General features: G+C 38.0%; 1 protein-coding gene across 1 annotated transcript; it reads right to left on the bottom strand.

Annotated features, from left to right (window-relative positions):
- Positions 1 to 295: 295 nt before the first annotated feature.
- LOC104610458 (uncharacterized) lies at positions 296 to 26,916 on the bottom strand. The gene is made up of 8 exons (XM_010277075.3): positions 26,599 to 26,916; positions 21,383 to 21,484; positions 7,880 to 8,098; positions 5,473 to 5,531; positions 5,300 to 5,385; positions 5,066 to 5,178; positions 853 to 915; positions 296 to 648 (listed from the first exon to the last, which is right to left on the bottom strand). Exons 1-8 carry the CDS (start codon positions 26,887 to 26,889, stop codon positions 580 to 582), a joined length of 1,002 nt encoding a protein of 333 aa, XP_010275377.1. The 5' UTR covers positions 26,890 to 26,916; the 3' UTR covers positions 296 to 579.
- Between the last annotated feature and the right edge of the window lie 95 nt (positions 26,917 to 27,011).

Genomic DNA, 27,011 nt, shown 5'->3' with positions numbered 1-27,011 from the left:
TAAGCCTCAACTACACCTATAGCCTTTTAAAACCTTGGGATGAACGTGAATGTTATTAGCCTGTTGGACATCTAATTTCATGTCTGACTCTAGACAGGAAAACTACAACCTTTCAATACAATGGAAACCACTTGCCATCGTCAATGTGCTTTGAGATACACTTGGATTAAACATGAATCCAAATTACAAAATACATAATAAACGAGCGCTGCTTCAAATTAATGGAGGATATTTGGTTGCAAGTTGCAATAATCACCTAAATAGAGTGGACGTTGGAGCATTTCACACTTAATAGTTCACTCAGAAAACCCATATATACCCAAAAAAACAATGCGCAATACGCAAAGCAGATCAAATATCTACAACAAAGAACAAAGTAGCAACTACAAAGCAGTTTTGTGAAAGAACCGCATTAAGCCGAATTAAGAAAATTTCCTCAAGAGCTTTGGACAGTTTGAAGGCTGTTAATTTGTTGTTACTGTCTTGATGTTCACTAAACCATCTATAAGCTATGAAACTTTACAACACACGAAGGTAATGTGAGCAGCCGAAGGCAAGACATATATGATACGACGGCTGTTAAGAACCACTCTGCCGTATTGCCTGGGAAAAGATGTAATCATCTACCAGCTTCTTTGCCCATGCTACCTGTTTAACACACAAAATTCAAAGCAGCATAAACCTCAGAACAAGTGAAATAGAATATTCCTTTTTCAATATCAGACACAGACAGCACATATAGATTTGGATCAGTCATATGTGGGCACCAAAATGAGAGGCTTCTCAGAGTCATACAGAACTCTCTTGGTTCAAATCATTCATTAAAGGCTTATACCAAGGATGTAATTTTACCTGTTGAGCGCTACCACCAAAATGGATTTGCCTCTGTGCTTGTTCACCCCGCTCACCAGAAACCTATAACAATAAAAAATGAAATTTGAGTTAAAAAAACATAACAGATTTAATTTATACAGACCTAGAGAAGGTTTAAATTGTAATACTATAAAAGCATAGGGGAGGGACAGGAAACCTTTAAAACTAGAAATACGCAATATAAATATCATTGAAGATGGTCCAAAGATATAAAACCACACAAGAGAGAAGCATGCATATGATAAACATGAACACAGACATGGAAGTCATTGTAAAAATGGAAACTGAGAAAAACACATCATCCATTTCCGTTGCCTGAAATGCTCCACCCCCCCCCCCCCCCAGGGGAGTGCCCCCAAACATTTGCACACTTCTTGTTTGACAGTTTCTTCCTAGCCTGCCCATTGTTTCCCAAGATTAAAATCCTGTTACAAAGAACCTGTTCATGTATGCTTCCAAAAGTGGATAGCAGAATAAAAGCACTTATCTACATTGCATAGATTAACCCACTCATACAAAAAATAAGCATACTTTATTTTTTGCATTTTTTTGAAAATTTGTGGCATTTTTTTGACTTTTTTTATTTTTTTCTGCCTTGCTTAAAAAGGCACGCACCTCGCCTTGCGCCTCAGGCGCAAATTGACCCCTGTGCCCTTTTTGCGCAGCTTTTAAAACACTGGTCTAGCTTCCCTATCATATATCTCAAGGGCGAAAGTCCTTCTGTATCACCCCTTAGCTTACAATTGATCTTGTTCTTGAGTCCTTTTCTACTATTTGCTAGCCCCAATCCCTGCAGAACAGCTAGTAATTCAGTTGTAATTGAGTTCTCAATACCAATCAGTCCAGAATATGCAAGTATTATCTCTCATATGTGTTCTCTGAATGGTCACCAACACCTGACTCCTCTGGATTACCAAGGTAGCAGGCATCAAGATTGGTTTGATTCTGTCCACTGGTGGGGAGGGGGGATACATCATACCATTTCTGTTGCAAGATGAGGATGAGTACAGAGTAGTCCATCCTCTACAGATGTCCTCAGTGGAAAAGCAAGAGAACTCATTGGTTTTGAGCCAATGAATAACTCTAATTCCAATAATGCTGATTAAGTCTGCTTTTGATAGATTTATCTTGAAATATTCTTGCACTATGTTTCAAATGGTCCATAGTACCACTGCTCTAGTGCACCTCCGCATCATCTTGCTTCTCTTTTTCATTTGAAGCAAAGAAGTAAGATCAGAATAAGATATCAATATTCAATGGCAGGGGAAGTCCAATTGGATCCAAACAGGATAAAAAAGTATACCCAAATAGCATGACCCGATCAACAAAGGAGATTTTCTCTTTCTGGCATGCAATATCAGGCAGCAAGTGGGCAAAAATTTTCTGGAGTTCAATTCCATTTGTAATATAGTTGGGACAAGGCTTGGATGATGATGATGAATTTCATTTGTAATATGTTGCGGTATTTGGAGAGAAAGAAATAGAAGAATTTTTTGAGGAAAAGGCAGTGATATAAAGAGAATTCGTTTATTAATTATGGAATGGCTGCTTTTCCATCCTGAACTAAAGATCTATCTCATTTGTCATTTGGTTCAGAGATATGATCAACATTAGAACCCGAAAAAGGAAGTGATTATAAAAATGTATTTGATGTCTGTAGTTGTAATCAATATGGGATTGGCGTTGGCTTAGTGAGTTCTCAGAAGGTCGTGGTGTAATTGTATTTTTTTTCTTTTGGTTTTCGTATTTAATAAAATTTTGTTTACATTATTTCTGATAAGTTAATTTTGTTTACATTTTATCAAAAAGAATATTCTATGCAAGCAACAAAATCTTTCCTAATTTCTGTTGCCTGCAGGTTAACACATGTGTAAGCAAGAAACACCAACGACTTCCAGTTTTGCATTGCAATTGAAGTGGACATTTTTACTACCCCCTCCCCATATATGCCACCCTGATTTTTTTTTTGGTATTTGGTGGTATGCCCAAATCCCCCATAGGGGCTGTTTGAATAGTGCAGCACCACACTTACCCCCCCCCCCAAATATGGTGGTAGTGGGATTCGAATTCCCATGTCTTCTGGACCACCCTAATAATTGATACTAAGCCACTGTTACCTTCTAGAAATAGCAAGTTAATTTCACAAGGATGCCTTGGCAATCATTTTCTGTAATTAAAATCTCCAGGATCCCAGGTAAAGACCATAAAAGCAATTCAATAACAAAACCAAGCATTCAGTATCCATCAGCAAATTGTATACAGCACTTTTTAAGTTTCTTACCATTTCTTCCATGCTCACATATCTTTGGGATTGTCTCATTTTTTCTCCACATAGTTTCTTGCTTCCACTATGTTTTATTAGTAAGATTCCATCCTTATTTCCTTTTTTCATTACGCAAAAATCTCATATAAAAATGGTGTAAAGATGTATATAATGTGCTTTATAGAATAGACCATTATGCTTTGCAGTATGCCTCTTTCATGTGGCCAACAACAAAATGGTACCTTACCTGGAAAGATCTGAAGTCTCTACAGGATAGAGCTAGCCCAATGCTGCTCCCCAAGATACTTGTGAAAAGTCCCAAGACACAAACAGTACCTTTTTTTATCGTTTTTTTCATTTACAACAGTAACTTTTTTTTACTTCTTTTGAAGGGCTACACAACAGGGGGTAGCCCATCCCCCAACCCAGGTGCAGGTAAGGGTGTCAATGGACCACGATATATTGGACTGTACCAATCCGGTCCAAAATATTTATTAGATTGGATTGGACCTGGTCCGTCCATGATAAATTTATATTGGATTGGGTTGGATTAAGCCAATATCTGATCCATTGATATAAGATAAGAATATAGGTGTCAATGGACCAGGTTTGGGTTGAGACCAATCTAAATTAAAACGAATTTGAACAGATTGGACGGTCCAGACATTGAATTGGACCAGTCCAAAATGGTCCAAAATATTCATTGGATTGGATTGGACCAAATCCAGTCCAATTGACACCCCTAGGTGCAGGCGGGATTCAATCCCAAGTCTCCGCTACGACCAGCAGGAGACCTTACCAACCTGCTGGTTGGCACCTTGCAGATAGGATACCCTACCTCCCAATCAATGCTTGTCAATGAATTCCATCTCTGGCTTATGCTCTCAGTTTTCTTAGTAAGTTAGCAGGTTAAACACAGTATTAAGCCAAGCTTTTTGTTATCAAGGCTGGCTTACTTTATCTAGCAAACTTTGTAAACCATCATGAATCAGTAGATGTCTGTGCATCTTTTATTTGTCAAAGTGAATAACTACACCAAGACTTTGTATTCATGCCCCATCCAAGCATACAACAAAATACAATTGATCACCTGGTTAGGAGGTTGGTTCTCTATTGGTAGCTGAAATTTTTAATTGAGAAAATGAAAAATAAGAAATATTCCTAAAAAAAAAGTAAAAGAAGAAACAGTATAAGGAACAAACTAATAATCATAAGTCCCCACCCCCAAATACAATAATAACTGCTGAGAGGAGGATATCCGCAACAAAAAACTCACCCCCCCACCTCTAGCAAGAATATCAAGTAGAGAGATGGAAGACATTAGGAACAAATGAAAAGTGACCAACAATGTGTGCATTCTGGAGGTAAAAGCCTTAGCTTCTTTCATCATTTCATAAAACGTCATACATATTTCTGCATATTTCATGCCCATAATGTTTATATTATTTCTGTACAACATTACCGACATATTTCCTACAGTTGAATGACCAACAATTCCATTGACAAAGACATTTTAAACCTTGAGAGCATCTATATAGGTGTCCAATCAATATAAAGGGAACCGATGTTCTTTCACCATCAGTCAATCATACCAAACAGACATCTCAGGCTTCTTTATTTTCTTCCATAAGAATGCATCTGTTTAGCTTATCAATGACTATATATTGGACAATTAGATAATAGATACTTTACCATCAGCATCACATGATCTTTGTCAGAAATCCATTAAAAAATACACATGCCTATTCTACATTTGAAATAGATGTGTAGAGAAGTGGTCCAAGTAACTTCTTCCTCCTACCTAACTGTAATAAAGAAAGAGTTATTTCTAGACTTTCTATTTTCTTTTCATAACTATTCATGTTGGCATCTTTGGCATTATGAATAATAGAAGGGTACCATGTGTGAGAAGTCAAAAGAACCACATACCTTAATTGTCGCTCCAGATTCGTATCTTATTTTTGAAATGTTGGCGCCACACTTGCCAATCAATCCACCAACCATCGACTCCGGAATCATTATCTCCAAGGTTACATAATCAGCTGCAAGATTGGGATTCCTAAAGATGATGTAATTATAAGACAAAATATTAAGATTGGGTGCAGCATTTGCAGAATATAGACAATGGAGAGTATAGTTGTTTTATGAGTAGCATTGAATAACCTGGAACTGGAGCCAAGTATGATTGGTTTAAATGGTTTAAGTTGTATTGCGGTCTGACAGAAATGATTTTTTTGGGTGGGTTTTCCCTACACAAGAATAGAATACACATATGAGGAACAAGATGGCAAACAATAACTTAATAAGGCTGAGAAACAATGGAAAGAAGATACAACCTTAGTTGATAACCAATCTGCTCCACAGCTTTTAGCACTTCCGGGACATCACCTGATATCTGAGTAAACAAGAAACTCAACCAAATTATGGGACATTCAAGCAATTAAAAGGAACCACAAATCATGCAACTTTTCTAGAACAGGAAAAAGCTATTATATTTTCACTGAAGACTTTCTTTTTTTTTGTCCCTTTTAGAGAAATGTAATATTTGTAGCAATCAGTAATAACAATTCTCACTAATCCAAGTACAGTGAGAAGCAAGGTTTTCCTTTTGATAGCTAGAAATATTTAAATCTTCAACTGCTCACAAATGATGGACCAAAGATTAGAAAGATATTGATAATAATAAAAGAATGGTTTATTCCTAAGACAGTTTTAAGTTTTAAAACATTGAAAATTGATTTCATCCTTGTATAATTTTGTCTAATACAAAACCACAATGTAACAGAAAGGAACTCCATAACATTCAGCCTATCATAGCCTATCATGGAGAGCAATTCTCTCTGATACAATAGCATTCAGCCCATCATAAAGCCCTTTTTATCCACAAAATGGTCCATGCAACATAGAATAGAAACCATAGATGTTTTATGGTAAAACAAAAATAATCTATTAAAGACAAAAGCAGAAAACAAAGGACTATGCAGAAAAGGCCAAACAATGATCACCCAACAGCATGTACAAATCTAAAGCAGCCCCAAATCACAATTTTTTTGTCCCTCATTACGACTACTGATCAGACTGAAACTTTTGATTTTTACTTTGGAATAAGAATCAGGATACACTTAGGATTAGAGACCAAGAGATAACTCAATGACATCAGGGTACACTGAGGAGGGACTCACACAGTATAGGAATAGCACAGGATGGGCAAAATGGAAGGGTGCATCCGAAAGTCTTATGTAATAGATGAATGGCACTTAGTCTAAAAGGAAGATTTTATAGAACAGTTGAGAGGCCAGTAACACCGTGTGAAGCGAAGTGTTGGGCAGTCAAGAAATAACATATCCAAAAAAATAATGAGTGTGGCAGAAATGCAAATGTTGAGATGGATGAGTGGGAAAACTAGGAAGAACAGGATGGGAAATAAACTCATTCTAAGGAACCTAGGAGTGTTTCCAACAGATGATAAAATGAAGGAAAATAGATAAAGATCATTTGGTCACATAGAGAAGACCAACTACAGCATCCATAAGAAGAAGTTATTTATGGGCTCAAAATCTAACAATTGATACAGCACTAAACAGGATTTATGTAGTTGACCCCATATAGTTGGGACAAAGCCTAGATGATATTAATGATGATAATGGTTTTGGAAGAAGAATTCAGTTACAAGTGAAGGGTGTTGCTTCTGTGGAGAGTTAGGAAGCAATCAAACAAATTACTCAAGTCTTCAAGAAAATATCTTCAATGTTTAAGGAATCTTCAATTAAAAGGTCTACAAGTACTAGAAGTTTTTTAGTAGTTGTTGGTTCCATATCATTGTCCTTGATTTATTTCAGTCCTAACTTAATTAAGAATGCTTTTAAATTACTATTGGAATGGGTTGTTTACTTTGTTTTCAAGTTATATAGGAATTAGAAGTCATTTTTATTGCTAACCAGAAAATTTATTAATTTATGAAAAAGAATGAATGACAAATAAGTTTACCAAGTAGAATGTCCAGAGCCTAGAGGTCCAGAAACCATAACAGTAATGTCTCCATGGCTATTCCTGAAGCCAATACTGATGCCTGATGAGCCCAAAATTAGGAGTTTTAAGATGTCTAGTTTGGTAAGATTACTATTGAGTCTTATAAAAGCCCTAATAGAAGAGTTGAGCCCCTAAATAGTGGTCTTAGGTAGATCTTAGTTATTGTATTTATCATCTTGTTTATTGAGTCAATGGAGTGTTTCCAAATTAATAAATTTGTTTTTATGAGCTTTTATTTCTGAATTTTCTGCTCTTAGTTCTCTCCATATTTGATATTTTTATTGCTGCCACAGCAAGTCAGTAACATGAACAGTAGCCATGAACTGTACCTTCCATTCATAAATATTTATTTCAGGTATCTATAAAAAAAAAGGAATATGCTTCAGCTTCAACCTGCAACTTATTATTGGCATCTCCTACATTCTAGCTGCATTACTGCCAACATTCCAAATGCAGGTTAATCATGTGTTGCCTCTAGTTGGAGGATAGAGAAGCAGTAATATTTTCCTTCATTGCTTAAAACCTCCACTGCTTTCTTAAGTTCAGTAGCAAGGTTAAGGTTAAGGGTAAGTTTGCTAGGGTCCCTATATGGGATGCACAAAAGCAAAACCCCTATAGAAGCAAAGTGAGAGCAACACTCTATCTAAAAGAGTACAAAAGGTGTGAGAAATAATTAACATCCAAAAAAATACTTGAATCAAAGATAACCTTTACCTGCACCAAACGATCAGATTCATGAGCAGATGCACATAAAGGAAACTGATTTTGAGCCAGAATCATTATTGAGGCACCCGAGCTATTCCTTAAGTTTGCAATATTCTGACCGGACATCCCAATTAGACAACCAGCTTGGGATCCTGCAATCAAAAGCCGAATCATACTGGTAGCCATATGCCCTGCACTGATATTTGCTGGTTCAGCATTGCCATCATCCTGTCACAATGTAAAAGGCAATAGTCAGTTCACCAATCAGAACCACAAAGTAAATAGCCTACTCCCTCGGACATATATGGTATTAAAAAGATAAATGCCCAGAAAGATTACCCAATGAGAACATATTTTACAAGATTCACCAAAAATAGTTTTGGTACTTCTGAACAGGAATGCCAGCTAAACATTTCTTTGTAATCAACCAGACAGTAACAATAATACTAACAAAGTGATGCTCTAGAAGCTGCAAAGGGCACCTTCAGTGCTTCAGTCTAGTAAGGTTAAAAAAGGTTTAGTAACATTATGATTCACCAACAAATAACCAAATTTAACATACATTGAATAAACATAGACCTAAGGCCTAAGAACCTTAAAACCCCTGGACGGCTGCACCTTCCACCAAAACAAAGATTAAAAAAAAAAACTATACACCTAATTTACCAATCTAGGCATCTAATCAATAAGCAACATCCCGAGATCTACAACAACCAGATCCATAGACTGTTGATGTTGATACATTTATCCAACCAAGTTTAGCTCCATATCAGAAGAATAACACTCTCTGCTTGGTTAAGACCATAGTTAAAAAGAAACCATGGCCTTGATGAGGACCATATTCAAAAAGAAAAGATAGAGAATGAAAGCAGTTTATCTAGGAAACTACATAGAAAGAATGTGGAGATCGGTTTTTTTTTTCATTTTTTGCTGAAAAATCTTTTTTTTTTCTATCAATCTAGGAAACTGGTTTCATTCTCAATCTTTTATTTTTGAATATGGTCCTGATCAAAGCCATGGTTCCTTTTTAACTATGGTCTAACCAAGCAGAGACTGTTATTAGACAACTAACACATGGTTAAAGAGGACAATTATGAATTATAGAATTATAAAACACATATGGAAAAGAAAAAGGGCTATAAGAAAACATAACTTTCCAGAAGGAAGAAAATGGCCTAGAAAGATCCAACCCATTAATAAAGAAATGGAGACTCAACGAGAGAAGAGCTTCTATCATTGATTTAGATGTTCCATCTATGGGTTGTTAGAGGATTTACCGTGAGGAGATCCAAGATTGTGATAGGATTGGTAAAGGAGAAAGTTTGGTGTTCTCTCTCCTTCAGCTGCTAGATGGGGTGTTTCTTGATACCTCCAAACAAGATACTAGGCTTTGGACCCTTCACCCCTCCGGAGCCTTCAGTTGTGCTTCCTTCTTTAAAACCTTGTCCACTTCTGCTCAACCTGGGGTACTGTTTCCAGTCCCAAGAAGTTTGGTGTCGCCCCATTCCCCCGAAAGTGAGTACTGTTTGTTGGGAGGTCTACCATGGTGCAATTAAAACCTGTGGTCTGATGCAGAGGAAGAGGCCTGGCTGGTGTCTTTCACCTAATTGGTGTTATTTGTGCGAGTCAAGTGGTGAAACTGCTTTTCATATTTTTGTCTCCTGTCCTTTTACTAGCTGTATTTGGGACTGGTTTTTCTCTCTTTGGATGCAGGTGGGATACCCCGAAGAGTTTGGAAAGGCTATTTGACTCCTCCACTTTCAGATGGCCAAAAAGAAGAGGTAGAATGCTATGGAGATGCACTTGGGCAGCAGTGCTTTGGGTGATATGGGAGGAAAGAAATCTGAGAATTTTTTAAGAAAAGAAAAGATGCAAGTGCTGATAGAAGGGATCATGATAAAGGTGATTTCATGGGTAAAATCTGTGGGATTGTTCTCAGATTTTACTGTGGATGATATCTTCAGAAATTGGACAGTAGCTTCCTCTTCATCAACTAAAAAGGTCTTAAGAGAGTGGGATCCCCCTGGTGGAAGTAGTTTTGGCAACCCAGGAATATCTGGAATTGGAGGGGTGATAAGAAATGACAAAGGGGCTGTGGTGGGGTTGTTCTCAGGCCCTATTGGAAGGGGAGACTCCACTACAGAATACAGATGAACTAAAGGCAGTGGTTTTTGGGATACAAAAGGCTATGGAGTTGGGAGTGAGAAAATTGGTTGTGGAAGGCGATTCCAAAGTGGTCATAAACTGGTTAAAGCAAAATGAAAAGACTCCCTGGCTCTATAGAAATGAAATTAAGAAGTTTAAATGCTTTTCCATGGACACGCAGTTGTTAATACAATGGACTCCAAGAGTGGCAAATGGCTTTGCAGATCAGCTAGCAAAACAAGGGGTTAACAGGGAACATTGTTTCTGGGCTCAGTTGTAAGGCTGGGTAATTAAAAGTAGATAGTTGGCAAACTCTAAATTCTAGTGGGGTAGCCGAGGCTACTCATTTCTGTAATCTTTCTAAATTTATAATGAAAATCTCTTTTACTGATAAAAAAAAAAAAGTTACATCTAGCAGCTCCCAGAGAATGGGCTACCAGACTAGAGACACAAGATCCTTGAGTTCCAGAATGAGCACCTCATTCCAGTGGATTGTTCGATAAGCCAATTCTCAAACCAATAATCTTGAGAGCAGAAGTTCAAGGAGTGAATTTTCTGTACCACATATCATTACTGAGTTGAGTAATCTTGTATACAAAAGGGAAGCCAAATATGTATTCTGCAACCCAAGATTCACTTCATTTTGTTTTGAGCCTTGGGATTTCTACATTCATATAATGCATTTTTAATCATGTGAGTATTATCTCCTGTTGAGGACAATACATATTTCTTAACATTCCTATTGTATAGTCTCTTAGTGTATAAGGGAACCATGCCTTTTTACACGTCAATAGTTCAATACAATACTTTACAGTATCTATTTAAAAAAAAAAAAATTAACTTCCTTTCTTAGGATTACTGCAGCTTTACCAATGTTCCATTCAACAAGTGGCCATAGAAATATACATAGCATCATACCAAGCAAAAGGTGGACGGTGGACCCATTCTATCAGGTATTAAGGGGTGATCAATGGGCTCAGGATCTTAAATGTTCCTGAACTAGTAAATTCTATTTAGTTAACCATGCAGCTTTAGTAGACACATTACTAACTAGCCACACATCAAAATGTGAACAAGTCCATGTCAGGCACTTTAAGTTACCAAGTTCCCACTCTGACATAGTGACACCTTATCCATTATTCAATGTTAGTACCAGCTATCTGGGGCCTTGGGAGGGGAGTACTGGATATGAACCTAACCTTTGCTTTTTGGGGGACAAAGTGGCCACTCTTAGACTACCTGCATCACTACACTTGTCAGCCCGAGAATTTACCATTATACCAAGCAGTGGCCCCTATTAATTAAAAAGTCAAGAGTTGTATATGAATATGCTTTACTGAGGAGGCATGTGGATGACTAGGACGTTAAGCCGCTCATTGCCATGATGGGGGAACAGAGTTTTGCAGCCATTGTCATGTGATCATATGTGGTGAACAGGTGAGAGATCAGGAGAATTCTCAGTCAGATCCTTATTTTTAAAGCTAGCATCTTTGAATGGGAAAGAGATGACATAGGAGTGGATGTGGAAACAAAATGTTGAAGATTAATTAGTTTTATGCTGTTTTTCTGAGTAGATGTTTTATGTTAGTTGTTAGATAGGAGGTGGGGACCACAGTAGTTATGTGAGTCCAATTTTTATTATGTTTCTGAGTGTTATATATGTTATTTTATGTTTTTCCGCCCTATAAGGGTATAGTTGTCTTTGTACTGTTCTATTATTTTAGTATAAATAATAAGTGAAGGGGGCGGCCAGATTATTGCTCTCTTTTCTTTTCAACTTCTCTTCTTCTCTTCTTCTCCTTCTCTCTTCCTTCTCTCTTCAAGAAACTACTTTCTTTCATATTTTTTAATTCAGCAGATTTCTACTTGGTATCAGAGCATCGGCTAGGGTTTCTTGAAGCATTCTCATGCAGCCCTAGATCAGCCGACTGCATGAAGTAGTAAAGGGCTGATCAATTTGCTATAGATTGCCTAGTTCTTGGAGTTTTTGGTGGGATCTAGACATCAGGAAGGTGATCTACTGTTCGACATCAAAATCAGGAAGAACTGAAGTACGGGGAAGAATCCCAAAAAAGTTGGATTCTTTGTTTTTTATCTGATCTAGGGCGCCCAGATATTGTTAGTTTTATTTTGATTTTCTGAAGAGGGCGGTTTGGTTTCTGAAATTTTCTAGGCCTCCAGGAGTGATCGATTCACTTTTCTCTCTGTTGGGAAGCATGGGCAGGAGAGAGATTTCCCTCCAACTAGAGTTTTCTTCTTCCAGAAGGGTTGGTTTCTGTGTGTGTGGTATTAAATTATTTTTTGAAGGTCTCCAATCTATTTTTTTCTTATTGTTGAACTGTTTGAAGTAAAATGGAGAGTTGGAATACCGAGATGAAATCTACCGGTACTATGGGACTGGGTGTTGGAGGTAGTAGTGATATTTTTGGGTCTGGGATTATTACTACAGTAAAACTTGATGGTACAAATTATTTGGAGTGGGCACAATCAGCTAAGATAGCTATTGGTGCCCGTGGAAAATTAGGGTATCTCATTGGGAGGAGAAGAAACTTGATACAGACTCTTCCCGATGGGTGCAAGAGAATTACATGGTAATGTCCTGGCTGTGTAATTCTATGTTACCTCATATTGCAAAAAATTTCCTATGAGCTAATACTGCTAAGGAGATTTGGGATGGAGTGACTGAAACCTACTCTCAGAAGAAAAATGAATCCAGAGCCTATCAGTTAAGAAATCAGGTGATAAGTATGAAACAGGGAGAAAAACCTCTTGCTGTGTATTTCTCCATGTTGAAAACCCTATGGCAGGAAAGTGTAAATGATGCAACAACTTATCACAAACTGGTAGAGAGGAATAGGGCTTTTGAGTTCTTGGCAGGGCTGAACCCTGAATTTGACATTGCTAGGCAGCATATTCTTTCTAGGGAGGGTGTGACACTCTCTCAGGCCTATGCTTTTGTCTCTGGTGAGGAAAGTAGGAGGAATGTAATGCTGAGACAGCCTGGGATTGACCAGTCGGCTACGACTGGAGACAGGGGGAGTAGTGAGACTAGAAGGGAAGATAAGAAGGACTTGGTGTGTGATTATTGCAAGAAGCCTAAGCATACCATGGACACTTGTTGGAAACTTCATCCAAATCTTATGCCTGCTCGGATAAGAAACAAGAAGGGAAATGCAAATGTAGCCACTACAGGAGACTCTTCAGCCCCTCTCTCCCAAACTGATTGGGAATCCATTGCAGTAGCAACAGTGAGAACAGAATTAGAGAGGTTTGGACATGATATGATTGTGATACAGCTATAGTGTCTTTGTTTATGGTCTTCTATGATGGAAAAAAAAAAGTTCATCTGTCAGTAGGATAGTTTCCAACCAATTAGATGGGAGAAGTGATAAAAAATGGAGATGTGAAACTCATTCAAGTAAAAATTTAATCAGAGAGAGACGGAGAGATTTTCAGTGTTTTCAAATTGTGTAAATGCATCCCTAACTACATGAGACCCCCTTTCTTGAAAAGTCAAAAAATCTAACCCAACATAAATGGATCCATTGTGAAGTTGTTATTTTGGTTAATTTATCCATTTATTTGTTTATTGGGCCTGGGGAAAAAGAAATTCTACCTATCACTCAAAATTGAATAAATTTCTATTTTAAAGGTATCAATTACGCTAACGTGAAATTAACCAATGTTTTTAAACTGATGTCGATCCAGACAATCAGACCATTCAGCGCAAGGTTCAAAGTATTGATACGTATTGTACCAGTGGCTTTTCAGTACGCCCCTACAAGAGATATATTGGGGTTCTGACTGGTTCAGAGGGTGGAGGAGCCTTAAACCGGCTCCCCTGAACTGGTTTAAAAAAAATAAAAAAATGGCAAAAAAAACACTATCGATATTACCTGATATGCCCCTACCGGCATATCAAGCGTATCGATATTTTGAACCTTGATTCAGCCTGAAAATCGTCTAAGCAATTAGTTTCGTTCTTTGGCCAAAAATCATTAAGTTGATCAACAACCCACTGATTTGAGTGGTCTAATTGTCAACCTACTCGACCCATTTGAACGGTTTTTTAACCATTTTTATTTTAATTTTTCATTTTTTAAGTTGGAATGGGCCATTTGTTTGAACAGGACAATTAAACTGTCAACCCAGAAACCAGTGGCCAGAACAGTTCCAATTCCACGTCAATTTTTAAAATCTTAAAATTAACCAATCATAATGGAAAATGCAATCAATCATTCAATCTGAACGACCAGTTTGGTTTGGGCCTGAAACTTGGCAGGCATTCCGGTGACAATTTTTGAGACTTCATGCACAATTCCATCATCAAACAGAGCCACCTACTGCATCTTAAATCACAATCTCGTTTAGATTGACAATGGGTGACGGCCACTTTGGAAAGAATACAAATACAAATATGATTATATTGTATTGTAAACCTTATATTTGCACTGTCAGCTCTATTTGGAGGGAGTACAAAACTACAAATATAAAGATGTAGAGTGCAAAACCTTATATTTTATATAATTTTGTATGTATTTATATTATACATATTTGTATTTGTATTTGTATTTGTATTTATATATATTTGTATTTATGCTCTTTTCAAGGCTCAGTTTCGAAGGAGTTCAAATATTTTACGATTTACGCTTAGTACAAATACAAGTATGTACAGTGCAAATACATACAAAATACAAGATTTGAACTCTACATATTTGTATTTGTACTCCTTCCAAACTGAGCCTTATAATGTGTTTGGTTGCAATGCAAATAAATTTGCACCGATGCAAAATTATAGCAGTGTAAATGATTTGAATATAAATTCTGACCTATTTTTGTTTCAAATTTTGTTTGCCTGCAGTACAAATAGAGTAAGAAAGATTCACCTAGCTCCAGTCTTCTAGATGGACAACAGAATGTAGGAGCCAACTACACCACTTCCTTTGCACATACAAGTAGTTCATATGCAACTGCAAATCCTGCATCCACTTCAGGTAAGGAGGGACCTCCCTTGATTATAGACTCAGGAGCATCTGAGCATATGACTAATGCCCCTACCATTTTCAGTTCCTATCAGTTGTGCTCTAGTAGAGATAGAGTCTCTATAGCAGATGGTTCACATATGCCCATTGCTGGGAAGGGGACAGTTAGAGTGACCAATGATATAACTCTGTCTTCTGTTTTACATGTCCCTAAACTTCATACCAACCTACTGTCTATTAGTTCTTTGACAAAAAAATTGAATTATTCAGTGACATTTCTTCCTGGTAATTGTGTTTTGCAGGATATGGAGTCAAAGAAGATGATTGGGAGTGGTCATGAGGTGAATGGAGTCTACCTTCTGGATGAGATTCCGAGACATCAGGGCCATCATGTTAGCAGTAGCAGTAGTAGTGGGTCAGAGTCAGTGAACCAGATTATGCTTTGGCACAATCTCTTGGGACATCTTTCTTTTAGTTCTTTGAAATGTCTTTTCCCAAAGTTGTTTGAGTCTGTTCAATTATCTACTTTGGAGTGTGAGAGTTGTTAGTTAGGAAAGCATTGTAGACAGTCTTTTAAACCAAGTAATAAAAGTACTTTTTCTTTTAATATTGTTCACATTGATGTATGGAGGTCATATAAGGCCATATCAAATCCCTTCCATGAGAGGATTCCGTTACTTTCTCTTGTTTGTGGATGATTATACACGATATTCTTGGATATATTTGATGAGATCACGTGATGAGGTTCCTAACTTAGTACGACAATTCCACTAGATGGTTCTCACACAATTTAGAGTGAGAACTAAGGCTTTTAGATCAGATAAAGCCAGAGAATACTTTGAGAAGGACCTAACCACGTATCTCATAGAACATGGTGTAGTTCATCAGAGCAGTTGTGTGCATATACACCGCAACAGAATGGAGTTGCTGAGAGGAAAAACAAACACATTGTGGAGGTGGCAAGGAGTCTTATGGTGTGTGCTTCAGTTCCTGTGCAGTTCTGAGGATATGCAGTTCTTACAGGCGTACATGTGATTAACTATGTTCCTTCACGGACTTTGGGGTTTAAGGTGCCACTTAGCCTTCTTTTTCCAGATGGAGAGATGTTTCATATACCTCTGAGGGTTTTTGGTTGTGTTTCTTTTGTTCACATTCTTGGCCCTCATCGCAAGAAATTGGATCCTAAGGCCAAGAAATGTGTTTTCTTGGGTATACTCAAAACCAAAAGGGGTATTGATGTTATGACCCAGTGTCGAGGAGCAGATTTGTCACTATGGATGTTACCTTTTTTGAATCCACATTCTTCTTCTCGAGTGGTTCTCCTCAGGGGGAGAGTTTTGGGGAGGAGAACTCACAATCTGTTCCTCTGCCTGTTTCTGTGGTGCCTCCATCAGTTCATCCACCACCTACAGCATCAATTCAGCCAACACCTGCACCTCCAGTTTCATTACCTAAGCCACTACGAGCAGCCTCACAGCAATATCAACGTCGGTAGATGATTGTTGACTCCACACATCCTCGACCCACACCACTCTCTGTCAGTCCTTCTGAAACTCCAGATTCGGTAGATATAGTTCCAAGTATTCCTCTTGAGCCTGAGCCTGTTATGTTTTCTAATGATAATGTTTTTGTCCTAACACCATTGTTGCAACTGATCCCACTGACCTTGATCTCCCCATTGCACTTCATAAGGGGAAGAGAGTGTACAGCCCACTGCATTTCACACCATCTTTCCTCAGTGCCTTATCACCCTCCTACCGTGCTTTTCTTTCTTCCTTGGATTTTGTGTCTATACCCAGGAATGTTACTAAGGATCTCTCCAAACCTGAGTGGAAAACAGCCATGCAAGATGAGATAGATGCTTTGGTCAAAAATCAAACTTGGGAAATAGTTGATCTCCCCCCAGACAAGGAGACAATCGGATGTCGATGGATATTCACAGTGAAGTATAAGGCCGATGGCAAGATAGAGAGGTACAAGGCAAGGTTAGTAGAAAAAGGGTATACTCAGACCTATGGTGTTGATTATCTGGAAACCTTTGCATCAGTAGCTAAGATGAGTTCAGTTCGTATCCTTTTATCCCTAGCAGCCACCTATTCATGGCCCTTGTTCCAGCTTGATGTCAAAAATGATTTCCTCAATGGTGACTTACAGGAGGAGGTATATATGGACATTCCAGTAGGCTTTTATGAAAATGTTGGTAAGGGAAAGGTGTGCAGACTCAGAAAATCTTTGTATGGACTGAAACAGTCACCTAGGGCTTGGTTTGACAGGTTCAGAGGGGCACTCATCCGTTTTGGATACACACAGACAGTCTAATCACACCCTCTTTGTGAAGAGGAGAGATGCTTTGGTGTCAATTCTGATTGTGTATGTGGATGATATAGTGGTGACAAGAAATGATCTGGAGGAGATTGATGATCTCAAAAAATCATTGCAACAAGAATTTGAGATCAAAGATCTTGATGAGCTCAAATACTTCTTAGGGATTGAAGTTGCAAGATCCAAGAATGGGATCTTCATTTCACAGAGAAAGTATGTACTTGACCTACTACGAGAGACTGGGAAGCTGGGACCAAACCAGCAGACACTCCTATTGATCCAAATCACATAATTAATGGTGTCGATCGTGAATTGGTAAAGGATGTGGGGAGATATCAAAGAATGGTGGGTCGACTGTTGTATTTGTGTATGACACGACCAGATATTTCTTATGTTGTCAGTGTTGTGAGTCAGTACATGCATGCACCTCGGGTTCAGCACTGGGAAGCTATTGAGAGAATACTTGCATATCTGAAAAAGCACCCTGGCAGAGGCATTCTTTTCTCAAATCATGAGAATCTGAAGCTAGAATCCTATACAGATGCAGACTGAGCGAGAAGCTTAGATAACAAGAGGTCTACATTGGGAGTGTGTACCTTTGTAGGTGGAAACTTGATCTCCTGGAAGAGTAAGAAGCAAGCGGTTGTGGCAAGGTCAAGTGCAGAGGCTGAGTATAGATCCATGGCTCATGGTGTCTCAGAATTTCTTTGGGTTAGATCTTTTTGAGTGAGATTGGGATGAAAGCAGAGATACCTATGATGTTATATTGTGACAATCAGGCTGCAATCAATATTACCCACAATCCTATTCAGCATGATAGGACAAAAAACATTGAAGTTGATAGACACTTTATAAGAGAAAGGGTAACAACCGGAGAAGTTTGTTTGCCTTATGTCTCTTCAGAGTTGCAGCTGGCTGATGTTCTCACTAAAGGGGTGGCAAGGAACAAGCTTGAACATGATCTACGCAAGTTGGGAATGTGTGACATTCACTCCCAACTTGAGGGGAAGTGTTGAAGATTAATTAGTTTTATGTTGTTTTTCCGAGTAGATGTTTTATGTTAGTTGTTAGATAGGAGGTGGGGACCACAGTAGTTATGTGAGTCCAATTTTTATTATGTTTTTGAGTGTTATATATGTTGTTTTATGTTTTGACGCCCTATAAGGGCATAGTTGTCTTTGTACTGTTCTATTATTTTAGTATAAATAATAAGTGAAGGGGACGGCCAGATTATTGCTCTCTTTTCTTTTCAACTTCTCTTCTTCTCTTCTCCTCCTTCTCTCTTCCTTCTCTCTTCAAGAAACTACTTTCTTTCATATTTTTTAATTCAGCAGATTTCTACTCAAAACATCCTATCCAAAATACCCTTCTTCCTATAGACAGCAGTGAGCTGTCAAAGGAAAAATCTTAACACTCAACAACCTACAATCTAAAGGCATGACAAATCATAAATCAATGTTGTTTATGCAGCACAGTAGAGGAGACCATCCATAATCTAAAGGCATCCTTCTTCTTTTCTCTTTTGTCAAGAATTTCATAAACTCTTTCTGCAGCCTCTTCTACCCCATGTATCATCATACTCAACTTTGATCTTGTTTTCCACAACCCTAGCATCACCCATGTACACCTCCTTAACTTCATTCTCATCTCTAGGAGATCTTATTCTACCTCCAATCCCTCCTTCCCATTCCCATGCCCCAATTCTACGTCCCTTCTCTTACTTTCTGATCTGCTAAAACCACCCTTTCCTTGTATCTCTGGCTTCTTATTATCTTCCTTTCCAAAAGCATTAAAATCATTCCCTACTTCATGTGGAGATGCAATACGTGGTAATATTTATGTCACTCCTCTGATCCACTGCCGAAAAAGGCCATTACCCAATGTTAGCTATTTAGGGCCTTGGGAGGGGTGGACCTGATGCGGTCCTAACCTTTTTGCACAAAGTGGCCGCTCTCAAACTTACCTGCATTCTCACACTTGACAGCCTGAGATTATGCCATTACACCAAGTAATGGCTCCTTGAATTATCTGCTCCTCCCAGCTCAAAATTTTGATGGCTCTCTTCATAGAAAATGGCATCTACTTCAATCCATAGAAAGTCTTCCTTATCATCTATGTTATCTACTTCTAACTTACTAGAGAACAAACCTTCTTGACTCCCTTTTTTAGAATTAAATGGTGATTTTATTAACAAGATAAGAAAATTATTACAGGCATCCCAAGGAGAGGCACGAGATGCAACCTCTCCTTGAAAGAAAATCACAGATTAAACAAAAGAGAATAGATTACAGTGCAGCCCAGTACAAATTTTCCCTGTTAACCCCTTGTTTAGCAAGGTAATCAGCCAAGGCATTTGCCAACCTTCCCACCCATTGTAATGAGCAATGTGATTGATCTTATTTACCTGCAGATTATTTTATCTTTTTCTCTATCAACATGAGTTGGATCCATGCAAGATAAAGAGGAAAGGGTAGTTATTGTTCAAGAGACAACATATAGATTGAAACAAAATGAAGTTTTTATTGTTCAAGAGATGTTTAACAACTATGAGCGAGTCTCAGCGTTTGTTTGTATATCAGCTTCCAAATTGAGCCATTGTTTGGGGGCAAATTACATACATATATAGGTCATTATGGACTGAGTTATAGAAATCTCTGACAGAAGGTTAGCTGCTTGGAAGAAAACACATTGTCCCTCAAGAGGAGGAAAAGTCATGCTCACTTAGAGCAGCTCTAAATCTGCAAATTATGAGAACAACAAGAAAAAGGAATGGTGGATCAGAGTTTTGGGCAGTCAAGAAACATGTCCAAAAAATGAGTGTGGCAGAAATGCATATGCTGAGATGGATGAGTAGAAAAATTAGAAAGGATAGGACCATAAATGAAGTCATTCAAAGGAACCTAGAAGAGCATCACCAGCATCCATTAGAAGAAGTGATTTGTTGCAAGTTGAAGGAGCAAGAAGGACTAGGGGTAGACCAAAAAGGACATGGGTGTAAGTAATAAGAAACGATTTAAGTGCAAATAAGTTGACAATAGGTACGACATTAAACTGACAGAATGGCAAAACAGGATTCATGTAGCCAACCCCATATAGTTAGGATAAAGCTTGGGTGATGGTGGCAGTTGTTTTGGGGTGAGGTTTATTTGGGAAAGAAGATCAGAAAATGGTATGGCTGATGCTTTAGCAAAGCAAGGAGTCAATAGGCAAGAGTTGTTTTGGGCCTGTTTATGAGACAGTTGGTATCAAAGGGTTCTCCGTCCGGCCCTTGGATTGTATCAGTTGTAATTTTTATCCATTATTATTAATCAAAGTTACCATCAAGGTTCAAAGTATCGATACGATACGAGTTTCGGTCGTATCGTATCGGTACTTAGAAACGGCCGATACATACTTTTTTTTTAGTTTTTTTTTTCAAAGTTTAGTTTTTTGGAAAGCTTATAAGATATTTTTTATTATTAAAAAAACTGGGGGTCCGAAACACCTGGAAACAGGCATTTCGGACCGTATCTTTTTCAAAAGATACGATACGATACGATACAATACGCCCCATATCGGGCGTATCGTATCGATACTTTGAACCATGGTTACCATTATTATTAATCAAAGCTTGGGTGATGATGATGAAGGAAAAGGAAGTTTGGGGTAGGTAGAGGCTGGTCAATCATTGTAGGGGTGCTTGGCACAAACATATCTGCCGTCATTTAACACAAATTAATAAAATCCTTGTTAAACCCTTAACCCCAAGCTCTATAACATAGACGATAGAAACCTACCTTAACCTAATTCTAAAATGAAAGTAAAAAGCTCAGCGCTTTTTTTCTTTCTTGATAGGTAATTATCCCTCAACTATTCTACACTAAGTTGATTGAAGATTATCATGCCAATCATATATGGTCTGAAATCAAATTCCAGTAACGAGAGAGAGAGAGGAAAAAAAACTGTTATTTCCAGTAAACCAATGCTCCTGTCAAATAAACCCTAAACCAATGAAATAGAAAAAAATAGTGATACTATAAGCAAAAATTGACATGATTTATTGTTTTGTAATGAACCACATCACCTGGAGAATAACCTTGGCTATATGATGAAGCGCATGTTCCGCATCAGAAACTTTGCTATCATCATCTTTAGAACTGATAATTATTACACGCTCTTCATAAGGCTGTATTAAAAAATAATAAGAAAAATAGAAAAAGGACAAAAAACAATGGGAATTAGTAACTGCCACACCATGGAGTACTTTCTTCACATAATCAATGACATTATTCAATTCACTGGTACTTGTGGTTCCAAACAGAAATAGTAGTCTAGGCAAATATCAAAGGATTTTATCAAACTAATATGAAAGTGTCTGATATACTCGTAAAGATTTCAGTAAAATATTTATGATATGGCTTCAACAGCATGCCCAATCAGAATATAGTTGCAACAATGTCCACCACAAGCCAGAAAAGAGAGGATTCTCAATTTCCTTTGTCAAGGATAAGGGCATAAAATCCAAACATAAAAGAAGACTAAGGATGTGAAACATGTATTGGTGTATTCAGTACAATATGTTAAATTAATATAATGTTTCTCCAATAAAATCTGTTTGGGCCAGACCATAGCACAACAAGATAAGGGCTTTTTGTAGAGAGGTAATACACATGAAAATCAACACTTATGAGTTTCTTCAAAAAAGATCTGCTTGGAACATTTCTCCCTACATGTGCTTTCTATTCCAAGCAAGTGGTGAAACTACATTCCACCTATTAATCTCCTATATACTTCTTATATTAGAGAATTTTTTTTTTTTTGAGAAAAAGGTAAAGAAAGAATTTCATTAAGAAAAAATGAAAATAAAATACCCTGTACAACTAGAGGCTGTAACAGGGAAAACATACAAGAAACTAAGCTACTATCCCTTCAGCATTAACAAAAAGATTTACATAATCAAAATAAGAACTATGACTTAAACTGTTAAGTTGAGCTGAACTGAAGACCGGGAAATAATTTGCCCACAACTTGCCACACATCCTCCACCTGGCTACTTTTGTTGCGAAAAATTCTAGAGTTCCTTTCCTGCCATATCAACCACCACAAAATTCCTGGGATCATTTGCCAAACAACCTTCCCTCTTTTGCTCAAACCTTGAATATACACCCCTTACAGAAACTTTCCACTGACTCCAGACAAAATTCCCCAAGGGCAAACAAGCTGTGAACCTTCACCCAAATTTTATAAGAGAACTCACAGTGTAACAACAGGTGGTCAATGGATTCATCCACCCTGTTACAGAGGACATACACTGGTGAGTCAATTGCCACACCTCTCTTCATTGGATTATCTTTAGTATGAATCTTATTGAGGAAAGCCGACCAGATGAAGAATGCAATTTTCGAAGGGATGAGTTTGCACCAGATTAGATTCATAGGGAAATCTTGATCTTCCTCCTTAGTCAACCTGCTATAAAAGAAACTCACTGAGAACTAATTATTCTTCCGGCTTCCCACCCATCCACTGATGTGGGCACCGGCAGCAGCAGCAGTAATTTAATGTTCTCAGCAGCAGCAACTTAGTGTTCTCATCCTATCTTATCTATTCAGTATTCTTACCCTATCTGCTTTCAGTAGCAGGGATTAGTAGGAGTCTTATCTTATCTTATCTTATCAGTTCAGTAGGATAGATTAAGGGAGTCTTATCTTATCTTATCAGTTCAGTAGGATAGATTAGTAGGGAGTCTTCCTAATTAGTAAGGAGTCTTCCTAAAAGTAGGACTCTTATCTCTTGTAATCTCCTATTTAAGGAGCTGATATTATTCAATAAAGGTATTGAAAATTTCAGTCAAGAAAGAGAGCAAGGAGAGTTAGGTGATCTCTTGGACAAATCACCATTAAGGCACCAAGATAGGTTCATCAAGAAAAGGGAAGAACAAGGGAAAACAGGAGGTTTTCCCCGTGGACCAACCCGTGACGAGATCCTATTCTCGGGCCCATAACATCCACACTCTTTTATCCTCACTAGTATAGTCAGTATGGGTACTGTAAATCTTCTACAACAGCCGAGCATAATGATCAATCTCCCAATCATTTAAAACTCTTCTGAGGAGGGGATTCCAGACACAGTTGTCATTGGAGATCTGCATATACTCAGCCACTTTTTTTGATAAGTTATACTCAGCCACTTTTGCTTCCTTATCCACTGCTAATGCAAACAACTCAGGGAATACATCTTTCAGAATGCTACCTTCACATCAGCAATCCTTCCAAAACCTGACTTTGGTTCCTTTCCACACCTCAAAGCTGATTTCCTTACCGAGCAAAACAAAAAAAACAAAAACAAAAAACAGTAGCTTCTCTCTATCCCTTTCCAAACTGAGCATCCATAAGACTGACTTGCTTCACCTGGATCCCAACCCCCACTTAGATATATTTTGCTTTTATGACTCTTCTCCATAAGCTGTTTTCTTGTTGGCCAAATCTCCAAAACAACTTACTGTGGAGGGCAATGATCGAATTTCTCAATCTTCTAATTCCTAATCCTCCATTTTTCTTATGCTTGCATACCTTTCCCCAATTTACTAGATGAACCTTCTTATCCTCCTTCCATCCCTTCCATAAGAATTCCCTCATTTTCTTTTCAATGGAGGCTGCCAACCCAGCTGGAATTGGGTACATGGACAATAGGTAAACCAGAATAGAAGACAGCACACTCTTAATTAATGTGAGTTTACCCCCTTTTGATAAGTATTTGGACTTCTATGATGCCAATTTCTTATGCACCCCTTATACTATAGGCTCCCAAATAGATTTTGCACTGCATTTTGCCCCTAGAGGCATGCCCAAATATTTAATAGGCAGTTTTCCCACCTTAAAACCCCAAACATTCAGCCCATTTTTGCAGATCCCCCACCTCTCCTACAGCCACCACTTCACTTTAAAGAATATTCAGGTGCAGCCCTGAGACTGCTTCAAACCACCATAAGGTTGCCATCAAGTACTCCAATTGCTCACTAGAAGCATCGCAAAAAAAACACTGAATCACAGCAAACTGAAGTAGAGGAATTTCTAACCTTTCCTCCCCTACTGTAAAACCCTCCAAAAAAAACACCTCTAACTTCTCTCAGAACCAATTGACCCATTGCTTCCATCACACATAAAAAACAACAAAAGGGATAGAGTATGTTTTCTCTTTTCAATAGTATGAAGCATCCACTAAGAAATGTGAGAAGTCTAGCTAAGGATGATTTTTTTCAAGCCCTCAAAAAGAAGGGGAAAATCATTGGAGATGTACAAGCACTATAGCGCTATGGTCAATTTAGGAAGAGAGGAACACAAAAATATTCAAAGACAAAAGCCAATGGTAGAAAATTACTGATCTAAAAAAAGGCATGGAAGAGAAGCAATAAGAAAGCTAAGAGCAGTTTCATCAAATTCCAGCTTGATCAAGCCAATTACAGCTGCTTTAATTAGTTGCTGTTTAGGTGGGTCTGGCATCAAGTTGTGCTATAAATATCCATGCAGCATTTGCCACCAATTTTGGTACAGTGTCACCTTGAATTTATTGATACAGGTAAACTGCTCCAGTCAAAGGATCTTGCTATCATAAGAAAATAAGAAAGGGTTGTTTCCTCAAAAATTGATGGTCAAATTAAAATTACAGTAATTTTCTTTTTTATTAATCATCGTCATCTAAGCAAGGTTCTAAATATCAAAACAGGCCAATACACTGGATGGGGCATATAGGTCTATATCGTTGGGTGCATTTTTTAGTGTTTTTTTTTTTCAAACCTGTTCAGGGGGTCGGTATAAGACCTGTCTACTCCCTGAAACAGATCAACCCCCAAAACCCAACTTAAAGTGGCATATTGGTGGGTCACCGATACATTGTGAAATTTCAATCCTTGCATCTAAGCCTTGTTGATAACCAGGGGAACCACTGGGGTGCACCAGATAATAAGTCAAGTGAAACCACCAAGTGGTGATTAGATGTTCTTATGGAAATTAAATCCTTCGGTTCGAGCATTAATATCTCATTCAACTGATTTCAGAGATCAGCTACTTCTCTAGCAAATATTTTTAGCTACAGAAGCAAAGAGTTGTAATGGAGTTTGCCCTCCCAGGGTAGATCTAATTCATGGAACTTTGTTTTGGGGGCACAAGGATCTCAATTCCCAAGCAGATGTGCCCTTTGCTTATCTGGAGAAGAAAACACCATGCATTTGTTCTACAGGTGCAGCTTCAGTTCCTCAATATGGGTCTATTTTTTCAAGCTGTTTGAGGTGGACCAGTGGTCAATCTCAAATCAGGCTGAAACCTTTGGACTTTGGCCAAGAGTTCAGGGTGGTTCTAAGGTCAAGCTGATGTGGAGCTACATTCCATTCGCGGTGTGCTGGGAAGTTTGGAAGGAAATAAATAAAAGAATCTTCGATTCGAGAACAAGAAGAAAAGTTGGGAAGAGATGGTGGCTCGAATCAGTTCATCAGTCATAGGCTGGGTGTTAAATCCTGCCAGATTTTCAAGGATTAAAGAAAGAAGATTCTGGGGCAGACTTCTGGAGCTCTTTAAATGCTTAACTGTCTGGGTTTCTGATGTACTTTGTTTTAAGTCTGTATTGTTTTTTTTTTTCTGACTGTTTCTTGGGGGTGACCTCTTGTCACTCTATGAGCTGCAAACTCTTTTTAGTAATAAAATTTTTTCTTTATTTATCTTCAATAAATGGTACTCTTAGTCAGTTATCACATTGTGGGAGTTCCCTTTTTCTTACTCATACATTTAGTTTCTAGTAATTTTTTCTTTATCTTGTCATCAATCACAAGATTTAAAAAAGAAAAAAAAATAGAACTCTTGATAGTTCTTCAATAATATTGATTTCTCTATTAATATGAACCATAAACAGTATTCCATTTAGTAAACTAAGAAGGAAGAAATTAAATAAAGCCATAAGCTATACCCTGTGATAAACAGAAGTTCTGGGTAGTTTCAAGTTCTTGGCAGTTATTCCCATTATTTGTGTTACTGAAAAAATTAGTTTAAGCAGCATTTCTTCATTAACTTAATCAAAACGAAATTATTCTCTTTTTAATTTATCAACAACTTTCCATTGTCACAAATTCATCAAGCCTTCTTAAAATATTTGAACTAATTATGCCACTTAAGTTTCTTCTAAATTTTCCAAAAAAAAAAAAACACTCGCATTGCAACCATGAATCATAATGGCCTAAACAAAAGAATGCTAAAATAGACGAGAAAAATATAAACAAGCATAGTAACATCGAGCAAACAAAAATCGACTCACGGCAATGGCATCGGCTATCTTGATCATAGCTTTGGTTTCTTCTCGGATCTTCTGGATTCGGCATCCTTGTTTACCAATCACTTTCCCGATCTGCCTCGAAGGGACGACGATCCTGAACAACACCTCATGGGACTTGGCAACACGCTTCGGCGACGGAGCATCGCCGGAGCCACCACGTTCGACGGCGTTCAATTCCTCCTCATTCCGGCCACGCTTCGCACCTCTCCCTTGTCCATCTCCTTCTTCCGTAACGGAAGCGGTGTTTCTCTGCTGCTCTCCCTCTTGAGACATCTCCGTCGTCGAGAAGAATTGATGATTGATGCAACCAGGCGAAGTAATTAAGGGCTTTCTTTAGCCCTTTGATATTCCAAAATTACTATAGTACCCCCTTAAATAATTCTATTTATGACTAC

This window comes from Nelumbo nucifera, chromosome 1 (genome assembly GCF_055504915.1).
Source record: "Nelumbo nucifera cultivar China Antique chromosome 1, China Antique-T2T, whole genome shotgun sequence".
Classification (NCBI taxonomy): domain Eukaryota; kingdom Viridiplantae; phylum Streptophyta; class Magnoliopsida; order Proteales; family Nelumbonaceae; genus Nelumbo; species Nelumbo nucifera.
The sequence above is the reverse complement of the archived record's forward strand: the minus strand, read 5'-3'. Positions and strand labels throughout refer to the sequence as shown.